The sequence below is a fragment of the Thamnophis elegans genome, chromosome 4, assembly GCF_009769535.1.
Source record: "Thamnophis elegans isolate rThaEle1 chromosome 4, rThaEle1.pri, whole genome shotgun sequence".
NCBI classification, from domain to species: Eukaryota; Metazoa; Chordata; class Lepidosauria; order Squamata; family Colubridae; genus Thamnophis; species Thamnophis elegans.
In genome coordinates, this window is record NC_045544.1 from 14,940,457 (window position 1) to 14,953,699 (window position 13,243).

The 13,243-nt window shown below is 40.3% G+C and overlaps 1 protein-coding gene across 4 annotated transcripts in view; it reads right to left on the minus strand.

The window, feature by feature from the left end:
* Positions 1-2,338: 2,338 nt before the first annotated feature.
* Positions 2,339-13,243, minus strand: part of FILIP1 (filamin A interacting protein 1) — a 100,079-nt gene continuing 89,174 nt past the window's right edge. Inside the window, exons 6-8 of one of the 4 annotated variants that reach the window (XM_032215922.1) lie at positions 12,229-12,286; positions 4,280-4,380; positions 2,339-2,618 (exon numbers count right to left, since the gene is read on the minus strand). In XM_032215922.1, coding sequence (XP_032071813.1) covers positions 4,322-4,380; positions 12,229-12,286 — 117 coding nt within the window. In that variant the 3' untranslated portion in view covers positions 2,339-2,618; positions 4,280-4,321. Of the gene's footprint in view, positions 2,619-4,279; positions 4,381-12,062; positions 12,287-13,243 lie in introns of those variants that run through there. The other 3 variants (XM_032215920.1, XM_032215925.1, XM_032215921.1) reach the window with 3 other exon arrangements.

A 13,243-nucleotide genomic window follows, 5' to 3' on the forward strand; every position in this document is an offset into this window, starting at 1 on the left:
TAACAGTAGTAGAAACTGGTTTTGAAGCTCAGCAGATACCCTGCCCTTTTGTAATCCTGAATATGTGGTTCTGAATGATACCACAGCATTTGCATCAGAGCTGGTATTCAACAGGTTCTGGCCCGTCCTGAGAACCGGTAGGGGAAATTTTGATGCCCTTCTGATGTAATGGGATTATAATTTCCTGCTAATGTGGCCAAAACAGCTTGGTAGCTCATCTGGAAATTGCCAGATTAGAGAGGTACTTTAGTGACTTTTCTCAAAACTTTGGTATTCCTATTATATCAAACTCCTTTTAGAACATCCGAAATCCTAGGTGAAAAAACACAAAAAATTTCCCCCCCCAGAATCCATCTAAGCTGCAGAATGGTATTCAGCAGGTTCTGATCAGTTCTGGAGAACCAGTAGCAGAAATTTGAATAGTTTGGAGAACTAGTAAATACACCTCTGACTGGCCCGTCCCCATCTATTCTCTGCCTCCCAGCTGATCGGGAGGAAATGGGGATTTTGCAGTAACCTTCCCCTGGAGTGGGAGGGAATGGAGATTTTAGAGTATCCTTCCCCTGCCACCCCTACCAAGCCATTCCCACCAAGCAACACCACCTCCACCAGCCACGCCCACAGAACAGGTAGTAAAAAAATTTGAATCCCACCACGGATTTACATGTATAGCAGTGGTGGGTTGCTTATCCCGTTCCAACCGGTTCGGTTGGAACGGGGCCGGCGGCGTCCTCGTGCACAGTTCACACATGCGTCTTAGCGCCTGTGCGATGCTCCAGCTGCTCACGGAGAATCGCGCATGCGCTGTATGTGCCATCCAGCTGCTCGCGGGAGAATCACACAGGTGCTGTATGTTCCATGCGCCTGCGTGGAAGCGCAGAAGCCTTCAAATAGCATAGCATAGCAATAGCAGTTAGACTTATATACCGCTTCATAGGGCTTTCAGCCCTCTCTAGCGGTTTACAGAGTCAGCATATCGCCCCCACAATCTGGGTCCTCATTTTAAACCCACCTCGGAAGGATGGAAGGCTGAGTCAACCTTGAGCCGGTGAGATTTGAACCGCCGAACTGCTGCTAGCAGTCAGCTGAAGTGGCCTGCAGTACTGCACTCTACCCACCTCGCCACCTCAAAGACCAGTAAGGAGCGCGAGCGGGCGGGTGGGCCGTTCGCTGTTCCCGGAAGTTACTTACTTCCGGGTTCACCGACCAACCGGTTCGCGGGGACCGCTGCGAACCGGTTGAAACCCACCCCTGATGTATAGCAATTGGAAACCTAAAGATGAATCAGGCACATCCTTGCCATGTCACCATGTCACTTCTCTCAAAAATAGACCAAGGATTGAGGGATGCCCATAAATGATATAGTAGGAATTAGGAAGGAAAAACTTCCAAAATACCTTTGTGTGCTAAGCAATTTAGATTCCTACATAAAAGGTTTGGAATGATAACCTCCACCATTCAGCTATTCTGGAGTTGAATTTCCTGATACATACATAACAAGGCCAGTCTGCAGCAAATTGAAAACTATGACACAGTGACACGAAGGTAGAAGTAATTAAGTTATAATTTGCTACCTAAACCTATACAAACCTAATACAAACCTTTATAGGAGGTCCCTTCCACCACCTCATTCATTCTGTTCTATACCACGTCTGAATAGATTGCAATTAATTTCTCCGTCCAATTAGTTAAAACTGACCTTAATTACATAGCATAATATTTTTTTCAATATGAATTTTTTTTTGACAATTGCCGTCTGTTAAATTCAAGGGCCACCATGATATTGTTGCATGCTTATGAAAATTTATTTGGCACAGTGCAATAAAAAGAAAAGTGTTTGGCACAAGAATATGTAACAGCACACATGTAAGCATTGTTTAATAAACATTGGCATACAATATTTAAAAAAAGAAATTCTAAAAGTCAAATACAATTCAAGGCTTTGGTTTGTTGGCAATTAGTTTTATGTTATATCATAGCACAGTGCAAAGTTCTATAATACTGTCTTATAGAGCAGTCTTCAGGGCAATTCAGTCAGCGTCACATTTCGGCTGGAAACGTCTGTGACGAGTTTTCTTTAAAAAGTGCCTTTATTGAGATCAAATCCCTATCGCTACCTATAGAAAATATACAAACGGGCACCTTGCAATTTCAACAGTGTATTCTACAAAATGAATGTGCCATGGACACGTTTAATCAGAAGGTCTGGCAAAACAAAATCCCACATTACAAAGTGTATTATAAAAATAAATTATGTAGGAAACAGCAAACAAAATCAGACAAATACCAGTTGGTTTGGATACTTTGCAAAGCACACGTTTTCCTTTCTTACCGTCTAATTTTTAAAAAAACAAAACAGCAAACACAGTTTCTTGAGAATTAAAATAAAGGTTTTACACACACACACACACACACACACACACAAAGAAAAATCAAAATCCAACGGAAGCAACAAAACGTACTTCCACAAGTGATCAGTAGCATGGAAGATCAGAATTATGGAGGTGGTACTTTCACAGTCATCAACCCAGAGGTGTGGAGAAGTGCACAAGACTAACACGGAGTTGATGTGGCTTCTCATCTTGAGTTTATGTGCACCTGATGAATGACGATGCTCTCTAATGGGGAAAGAAGCATAGTAAGCAAAAACTGTTACCATGGAAAACATGAAAGCTTATGAGGACCCATACTGCTTCCCCCCCGCCCCCTAATCCCAACATGTTACAGATATTTCAAAGTGACATATATCAAAATTGCTAGAGTAGAATCTGGAGCACTCCAGAAAGTATTTGTCCTTGTGTCCAGCTCTAAAAAAGGGGATTATCCATTCCACTTGTGCAAAATGGGGCATCTTCACGGAAGACAGTCAAATCTTGCTCTCACCTATCATCTCAACGATCCAATAGCAATAGCACTCGGACTTTTAGACCATTTTACAGTGCTTTACAGCCCTCCCTAAGCGGTTGACATAGTCAGCCTATTGTATCCACAATCTGGATCCTCATTTTACCAACCTCAGAAGGATGGAAGGCTGAGTCAACCTTTAGCCGGTCAGGATCGAAGTCCTGGCAGGCCAATGCAGAGTTAGCCTGCAATACTGCATTCCAACCACTGTGCCACCATGGTTCATCAACAGGGTGAGGAGAACATTAGGGAAAAATGAAGAACCACACATGTCTGTCTTTGGTGTGTACATATTACTTGTGCTTAATACAATCAGTATTGTGTGGGCTTCACATTTATTCTTTGGGTTTTATCCCATGCACACATAGGAAGCTAAAAGGGACATGCGTGACCCGTCAAAACCGCGTTCCACAAAAGCGCGGTCGACGAAAGCGCGTATGTGACGTCATCACAACGCGACGAAAAAGATCGAAAAATTGAAATAAAAATTAAATTACAGAAAGCCGATTCACATAAAGGTAAGGGTTAGGTTTAGGTTTAGGTTTAGGGTTAGGTTAAGGGTTAGGGTTAGGTTTAGAGCGTTAGCGTTACGTTTAGCGTTAGGTTAAGGGTTAGCGTTAGGTTTTTCGTTAGGTTAAGGGTTAGGTTTAGGTTTAGGTTTAGGGTTAGGTTTAGGGTTAGGTTAAGGGTTAGGTTTAGGGTTAGGTTTGGGGGGGTTAGGGTAAGGTTTTCGCTTTATTTTTACATTTTTCGATCTTTTCCGTTGCGCTGTGATGACGTCACATACGCGCTTTCGTCGACCGCGATTTTGTCGTCCGCGGTTTTGTGGTAGAACCAGGGACATGATGATTAAGATCCTCTAAATATAGGCAGTGTGTGTAAGGTATTCGATAATGTCCCAAACAATTACTATTCAAATAAATATTTGAATACATAAATATATAAAGAGTGAATGCTTTTGTTTTCAGCATTTTTTAGGGGAGGGGGTGTGAATCTAAGACCTAGCTCCTTTTCAAAGAATGAAACATTACCTATCTTGGTTGGCCTTGAAAGCAAATTATAATAAAATATTTAAGATAGCTCTGTGCTTTAATTTGGGCCAAAACGTAGCGCAGGAGCGAGCAGGTTCGCTTATCTTTAGTTGAACACATCCTAAGCCCATGGAGCTTCAGAAGTATTAAAATAACTTAGGGGAGGGCGGAGAGATGGAGTGAAAGAATACTGGATTAGGTAATGAATAGGTCCGTCCTACCAAATAACCTGCAATCAGATCACCCTCAGTTGTCCTAAGTGCAGCTTCACAGATGAGTAGCATATTCAAGAAGGAGGACGGCAAAATGACAGAAAGTGAGGTCTGTTTCCTTTTTTTACTTACAGTCATGCTGGAATGATCAAGGCAGGGTATGGTAGGTCTCATTCAAAATTGCCCCCCTAAGGAATACTGGGAGCTTTGGTAATATTGCCTGAGCAAACTGCCTGAGGGGTGGGGGGGAGAGAAACAATAAGAACAAAACAAAAAGACAGAATGAGTTGGCTATGATGAACAAGTCGCACTAAACTCAGTCAATGGATTGTGGTCCAGTTTGGAAGATAATTTTGCTGTTGTCTGAAAAGACAGCAAAGAGAACATCCAAGTGGGGATTTGGGAGAAGAAGGTCACTCTTTCTCTCCTCCTGCAAACATTCCATTCCTCTCTAGGAATATGAAGCTATGAGGTCTGTATACTCTATGGTGAAGGTAGCAGATTTGAGCAAGTCTCTTTTTTGAGCATCTTCATATAAAGTTGTCCTAGAGAAACTCCAGGTACAGGAGGAAGAGGAGGAGGCTGGCTCTCTGACCACTTTCTCAGTGAAATAACAGGATTGTGCTATGTCTAGAATCTGACCAGGAAACTATTTTTTGTCCAGCTCTAATTTAAAACTTCAACTTTAGCAATAGGTAGCAAATAATGGCATTAGCCGCTCTCAGGAGGCAGAAACTCTCATTGTGAATGCTATTTGATGAAGAAGTTAAAAATAAAACATTTATGTACTTTAAAATATATGTTTTAGTGCTGAGACTTCACCAATAGGTAAGAAAAAAAGGATCCCTTTTCCTTAAGGCTTTCCAATTTGGGTTTATTTATCTTATTTTTGCTTAGGCAGCATATATGTGTGCATGATTGCTTCAGACTGAGCTGTTATGATCTAGTAAAATGACTGGATAAAACACATTAGACAAAATATTAATTGGTAGAGATTTTAAACTGACAACAAAGATACTTATAGAATCCCCGGTGTTAACATACACCTGTGAAAGATCATCAGAAAGAAAAAAAGTATGCCTTGAAGTGCAGTGTTGAAAAAAAAATAACTGAAAATTGCTTGGACCACAAGACTAACAAATTATTCAATCCTACAGGAAGTAAAACAAAGTTGATCGCTGGAAGCATTAATAATGAAGCTGAAGCTTGGATATTTTGGACGCGTAAAGACAAGAATCACTGGAGAAGACACCAAGGCTTGGAAAAATCAAAGGCGATTGAAAAAGAGATCAATAAAAGACAAGATGGCTTTAAGCAATCACCAAGTATGAGTTTATAAGAATTCAAAGAACCAGTTATTGACAGATAATCCTTGTGACTATTGGTCACGAAGAATCAGGAGTATTTGAATGACAGCGCAACAAGGGATTGGAAATTTAATTATTGTGTTAAATTTTCATATATTAAATGTTTCTTTGTGAAAAGATTCCCACCCTTGCAAAGTACGGTAGTAAGTGTTGATTATAGGGATGACCCAATAGCTATTATTATTGTTGTTGTTATTTAAATTTAATCTTCAATTCTATTCATAGCCTGGGACTGGTTAAAAACTTAACAGTTCAAGTCCTAACCAAGAACCCAAGAGCTGCTAAGATAACACCTGTGTATATAGGCTGTTCCGAGTAAGGTGTTGTTGTTGTTGTTGTTTTTGTTGTTGTTACTATTTTGTGCTCTGTTGCAGTTTAGGCATGGGTAAATCAAATTTTTGAATTTTTCAAATGTATAGTTTGCATAAGTGTCTCTTATGGGGAAAAGCTGATTAAATTAACTCCTGGCCAAATCAAAGTGACATCAATACATCCTGAGATCAAGTTTTAAACTATCTATTCTAAAACATTGTCACTAGATGGCACTACTCTAACCTAATTCCAAAAGCAACCAATTCCCATTATACCTACTTGGAAGCACGATTCAAAGAAATTCATGAAGTTTACTGCCAGGTTTCAAAAAGTAATTGTTGTGATGTATGCCCATATTTACACTTTATAATTAATATGATGGTGGCATGGCTATTTGGCATCCCAATATCAAATCTGAATATCCCAACCATATAAAAACATACTGATTAAATTAAATCTTGGTAGCCCAAAGTTATATTTCTTTCCTCATTTTCTGCAGGGCCATTAGTTTACAGATTTCTCGTCTGCCACTTCTGTGTTCTGTGTTTCAAGAACTTCAAAGACCCTTCCCTACAAATGCCTCACTGGAGTGTACTACGTTTTGTCACTTCCAGGAAGATAATTATAACATAATTTTACCGTATACCATCGGCCAGCCAGTGTCGGCTGGCAACTACAAGGAGGAGGGCCTTCTCAGTAGTAGCCCCGACCCTTTGGAACGAGCTCCCCGTAGAGATTCGCACCCTCGCCACCGTCCAGGCCTTCCGCACAGCCTTGAAGAACTGGCTCGCCCGTCAGGCCTGGGGACAAGGATAATTCCCCTCCCGAATGATGAATGTATGTTGTTTATTATTTTATTATATGTCTTATCTTAATGTCTGTATCTCCCCTTCCCCTATTTTATGTGAGCCGCCCTGAGTCCCCTCAGGGAAAAGGGCGACCTACAAATATTAATAAATCTCTAAATCTCTCTCTAAATTTAATCCAAACACACTTCTATTTCTTCTTACATTCTTGATTGATGCTTTCCAACCTAAAAGTTCTTAATCATAATGTACACAAAATTCCTATAGCGGAACCTTGTCCAAGTAGTAAGATAGTTTTAACATGAGGTCAATATTATAAAAATATTTTATAATTATAAAATATTACCGTAGCTGAAGCTTTTATAAAAGTTCAGTGAAAACTAAAGGAATTACATTGATTGGGGAAAGGATAACCGTCTGTGAAAATAAGCCCCAAAAGATGATTTCACTGCCAGCAAATGACAGTTTTGATCATGCTCACAAATGTCAGCAGCTAATAGGTAATAAAAGCAGATAAGAGCTTTCTAAAGCCATGGTTACTATAGTAGCTGGTGCCATAAGCCAGTTAAAACATTGGGAAGCAGGTAGCAAATGTGACCCTACACTATTATCAAAATGACCTCCAACCCAAGTTAATTTTGAAAAGATATCTAAACTAGCCAACGTTTCATTTAGTCCCTCATTAAACCATATCTTGAGACTCCTGTGGTATTTGAGTGCTACCAAGCCATTATGTGAAAATGGTCTGGGGTCTCATAGCTACAGAACATTAAGAATTCACTGGGTAATACCTGCCATCAATGGATGGTGTAAAAAACCTATATTTTTAGCAAGCTTTTGGTTTGCTTCTATGATTCTTAAATTTATGGACCAGTACATAGAACTCTAAGGCAGGGGTGGGATTGAAAAATTTTAGCAACCGGTTCTCATGGACGTGGCCATGGGGGCATGGTCTGGTTGGCTTCTTGCACCATGTGGCGGAGGGCGTTTTTGCTAAGTCCTCGACTTGCGACCGGTCCTAAGGTCCTCGACTTACGATTGGCCGCAAGTTGACTTGTGATTGACAGCCGGCAACAGTTCAGCCGCGCCTGATTGGCTAAAGTACGGCTGGCTAAGCGCGGGCTGCCTACAGCACTCCTATTGGTCGCCCTGCTTGACAGCTCTAGTATAAATAGCTGTCAAGCAGGGCAAGGTGCTGAATTATGTACCTAGTTGCTGTTTGCTAGTTCTGTTTAATAAATAGCTGTTCTACTTACCTCAGCTGCCTCACGCCTCTTCATTCAGCTCGGAATCTAACAGTTTTTGCCCTCCCCAGGCTCTGGAAGCTTTCCTTGAGCCTCTGAGAGGGTGAAAACGGCCTGCCCTGGGTTCCGGAGGCTCTCCGGATGCCAGAAACGAGCCCATTTCTGGATTTCCGGTACTTCCTGTAGGCCCGTTTCCCCCTCCCCAGGCTCCGGAGGCTTTTCTTGAGCCTCTGGGAGGGTGAAAATAGCCTCCCCCAGGCTCCAGCGGCCCTCCAGAGGCTGGAAATGGGCCTGTTTCCGGACTTCTGATACTTCCGACAGGCCCGTTTTTCACCCTCCCAGAGCCTCCATGCGGGCCCTACACTTACTTGGCAGGATGAACAGGCCGCATGGAGATTCTTGGGAGGGACGGGGTCAACCAGTCCTTGTAACTACCGGTTCGGCAAACTAGATTAAAATTAACATCCAGTTCGCCTGAATCGGTCCAAACTGGCTGAATCCCACCCCCTTTTTTTAATCAAGAATAAAAAAATCTATAAATTCAGCAGATGCAAGGAACAGAGCTGCTACCTCAACAATGTATTAAAAGCATACCTTTCCTTGGCTCATATAAATGAGTAGCTGCCATTGATTTCTATGGTCAAAGCATTGACTTGTAAATGTGAATTTAATTCATTCCCCAGCACTGGGTAGCCTGGTCCTTACTAAAGATTCCAGGTGTAATAAGTTTGATAAAAATGAATATATTAATTTATTACATCCTTATGGGTTCAACTCATATTTTATCCACAATAACAGTAAGGATATACACTTAAGGAAGAAGTATAACTGAGTTTCCTGGTTTCTAGGCCAGCACTTTGGCTACTGCACCAAACAGATTCAATATTATATGAAAGTCTCATTGACCAAAGCCATGATTGGCAACTGAAATCAATATGAAAAGAATAAATTAACAAACAAAATGCAAGAAATAAAAATGGATAAGTTGCGTATCGGTGAAACTAAGAGAAAGGGCTAATACATCTCAACGAAGATAGCTGGTGAAAAAATGTAAGAATAGCAATAGCAATAGCAGTTAGACTTATATACCGCTTCATAGGGCTTTCAGCCCTCTCTAAGCGGTTTACAGAGTCAGCATATTGCCCCCAACAATCCGGGTCCTCATTTTACCCACCTCGGAAGGATGGAAGGCTGAGTCAACCTTGAGCCGGTGAGATTTGAACAGCCGAACTGCAGAACTGCAGTCAGCTGAAGTAGCCTGCAGTGCTGCATTTTAGTGAAAAAAGAGGGTTGATTGGACACAATAATACCCATATACTTATGTATGCAAATGAAGCCATGCTGTTGACTAAGAGCTCAACTGATTTTCAGGAAATATTAGTTAGGTTATGATGAAAAAGATACTATAGTTTCACTGATTAATTAATAAAATACTAAAGTACTTGTGCTTGATGGAAAAAAGTGGAGTGAATTATTGCAAGTAACACATGAAAGGTATTCCTCTAGAACAGTGGTTCCCAACATGAGGCCCAAGCCCCACAGGGGGGCAATTTGATTTTTAATGGGGGCAATTTGAACCTTGTTTAAACCAAGTAAGAGTAAGTAAATGACTTTATATCCTTTGATGGAATGTTTTCAAAATTGGGGAAATGAAGACAGATATTTTAAGTTGTGTTAAGTATTGGCTGAAAAATAATTTAAGGTGTGGAAGAATGTTTGTTGAAAGAAACAAAAATTCTTCTACCTAAGTTGTTATATGGAAGTGAGGGTTGTGCAAGTAAGGATAAATTTAAAAAGTGAGCTGAATGGGCAGGAGCTATTTGGGGGTGCTGGATGACTGTGACTTTAATACAAAAGAGCATGAGCAGTATAGAAGAATTAGAAAGAGATGGTTTGGTCACCCACAGAAAATGAGAGGCAGGGACTGAGTTGCAAAACAAATAGGTGAAGAGAAAGTGAATGGGTTAAGGAGAAGAGAGCAATTAAGAACATTGTGGTTGGAACTGATAAGATTCTCAGGAACAGGGGAGAAGTTAAAACAAGCAGTGGATGTATTAGAAACATAGTGAGTACAGAGAATTCTGTTGATATTAATTACATGTAATTATATCTCTTTTTTTCTCCTTTCTTGTGTCTTTGTTCCTTATGCTTACTATTTCTCATTCCTTTTCTGCACTTTGAACAATGTTCCTTGTCCCAAATACTGTGATGTGCATGTACAGTATGTATCATTTTATGCTACTATTCCCAACTACAAGAAGCTGGGGGCTGGGAAATAGGACAGGAAAAGTATTTGGCATTATCTAAGCATGAACAATCAATAGAAACAAGGTTTGTTGCTGTAAATCACAGATTGTGAATTTAAGAAAGTGGCACAAAGAATTCAGATGCCTGTGCTGATAAGGTTGCTTGTGAAATCTATTCCACATTTGTAGGCTGGAAGGGCACAAGAGTTTCAGCAACCAGCAGAACAGCCTGCCTCCAAGTCCCTTAGAAATCCAGTAATGCTCATAGAAATGCAGAAGTTCCAATTAGGGTTGATTGTCCAAAGAAAACAGCATTTCTGGAACAAAGTGGAACAGCACAGAACTCAAATGCCAGCTCTGTGTAGAAACCCTTTACCGATGGAGTAAAGGCAATATGGGAATTTGAGGTTCAATGAATCAGGCATCAGACTGAGGGGACATCCAATATATCAGACTCAACTGAAATATCAACATCTCATCTTACTTTTCAAAAATTGCACTCTCGTTGTGATCTTTTATTGATGATATTTTAGATCTCTGTGTAGTTTGAAAAATGAGGGTTCAGTCCCTGAAGAACTGCTTAAAATTTTTTTTTTTTGCCACTTGTAACTGTATTATTCATCTGGAATTTGAAATGTTTGAAAACATTTCAGTACATAAACTTTCTAATGGGGAAGAAAATGTAGCTATCTTCTTCCAATAACTTCCTTCCAATTTGTGAAAGACTTATCATTTATGGCACCATTTCAGTTATGATTCATTTGTTTATTCATATTTTACTTAGAACCACTGATGGATGCCTACTTTTGTTTTATAGATGGTTTTTTCAAACAACTTAATCTCTTCCCTTCAGATGTTCCCACCAGTCTTCTAATGAACAAATCCATTTGTTATGTTTTAGCCAATATAACCATTTCATTTTTAAATAGTTATGGTTGCAGGAAGATTAATTTTTATTACATTTCTCTTTCAGTCCAGAATCTTAAGAAATCTCTTGCTGAATTTTAACAGATTATCCAATTGGAAGAGAGGGGAAGAAGGGAGGGAATTTGGTATCAAAGACTTTGCCACCAAAAACTAGACGTTTTTTGTTCCATTAGCTTGCTTTTAAGAAAGCTTCCTTCATAACTGAAGTCAGCATATTTTTAGAGATCTCTTATTTTTAAAACATGCTTTCAAAAACAAGACCAAAGCATTAAAAAAAAAATCAATACAGACAGAAGAAACACAGTCAAGAAAACACCGTCCAATCTTTCCCTGTTCTAGACACAGGATGTGACTCTGATTCAAAATGGCTGGTATTTAACAAAGCCCCAGTTTGTTTCAGAATCTTGTCAAAAGTTCGAGATTACTGCCTGATTTGTCATTCATTTACTTGAGTGAGAATTTTAAATGATTTTAATGATCCCTCAATTCAGTCTCGCTTGAGAAGGAGGAAAACTATTAAAGGCTGGCTCTTTATCGGGTTTTTAAGTTCTACTAAATCACTAACAGGGGTATTTCTTATTGCAAGTTTTTATCTGAGAAACATAAGGACCGAAGGAACAAACAATATGCCTTTTCTAATGCGCTGCAATTAAACAGTCAACTCCGCTCTGTTTTTGGCAAACCACTCATTGAGATGTCCTGACAGTCTCAAATGATTACATAACGCATACCAAAAAAAAGGGGTTATAAAAAAAAACCATTTTATAATTAAGAGGGAGGTGTTTGAACATGTTAATCAGTAGCTCCTTTGTGGAAGTGGCTGAACCAGGCTGATCTGTGAGTTTTTAACTCAACTGAGGAGGAAAGGGAGGGGATGACTACATTCAGTAGGTAAGACACGCATGCATTAGTTCATGTGACAGCTTCAGCAGGTGTCATTAGTACATGCCAACACTAAAAACCACACGAGCAGGGCTTATTTCCATGGTAGCAGTAAAACCTGCATAACATACCCCCTGAGACATTGCCCTCAGCCCTTCCCCCCAGCAAGGGAGGAAGAGCTATTGGCTGAAGACTTCTTCAGTTCTATTTTCATAGACTGAGTCTCGGCACGAGGCTCGAATTTGGTCTGATTTCCTGATCCAGGGGTCGGCACAATTGGCTTCCCAGCTTTCATACCTTTAGATACAGGGATTCGGGTCGGTGTAGGTCTCTGGGATGACCCATCCTGTCCTGTCTGCAAGACAAAAAGGGAGGAAGGGAAAGAGGGGGAAAGCCACAACGTTAGTTACATGTGTGTAATTTGTGCATAATTTAGGCTGTGCCTAAATCAACAGTCAGCTTCTATGTGTTAGAATATTCATGATTGGGAGAGACATGGTAACAAGGTCAGCCAATAAATAGGCATAGCAACTAAGTCAGCCAATGGGAGCTTAAACAGATTTGAGTCTGTGCTGACAATTGAAACTGAAACTACTCTGCTCTGAACTCTGAAATGAAACTAACTATTCGCTCTCGCTTGTGTTCTGCTTGTAACTTCTACCACATTGAAAGAATCTATTATTGGTATTGTACATTTATTCATCTGCTATTATGTATATAAAGAAGTTAATGATTCCAGATGAATCAGTTATCTGTGTATTCTTTCTGGATTTGATTTTTCTGCAACAAACTCTGACACTATGCCTATGGGAGAGTAGAACCTAGCATTCCTGCTCCTAGTTCAACATCTTAATCACTGTACTACACACACACACACACTCCTATCTAGAAAGAATTTGAGACATATTTTCCATAATAAATATACTTAGAGACTCAATTTTCATTGAGGTACTGTACCTGGGCACTCAGCCCAAGAGCAATATAATTTCTTTCAGCAAGCTGATGAAATAGCAATAGCAGTTAGACTTATATACCGCTTCATAGGGCTTTCAGCCCTCTCTAAGCGGTTTACAGAGTCAGCATATCACCCCCACAGTCTGGGTCCTCATTTCACCCACTTCGGAAGGATGGAAGGCTGAGTCAACCTTGAGCCGGTGAGATTAGAACTGCTGAACTGCAGATAACAGTCAGCTGAAGTGGCCTGCAGTACTGCACCCTAACCACTGCGCCACCGTGGCTCATTAAATCTAGTACAAATTATACAAACATTGGCAAGATGGTCTCTGCCACTCCCACAAATGGCACCGTATCC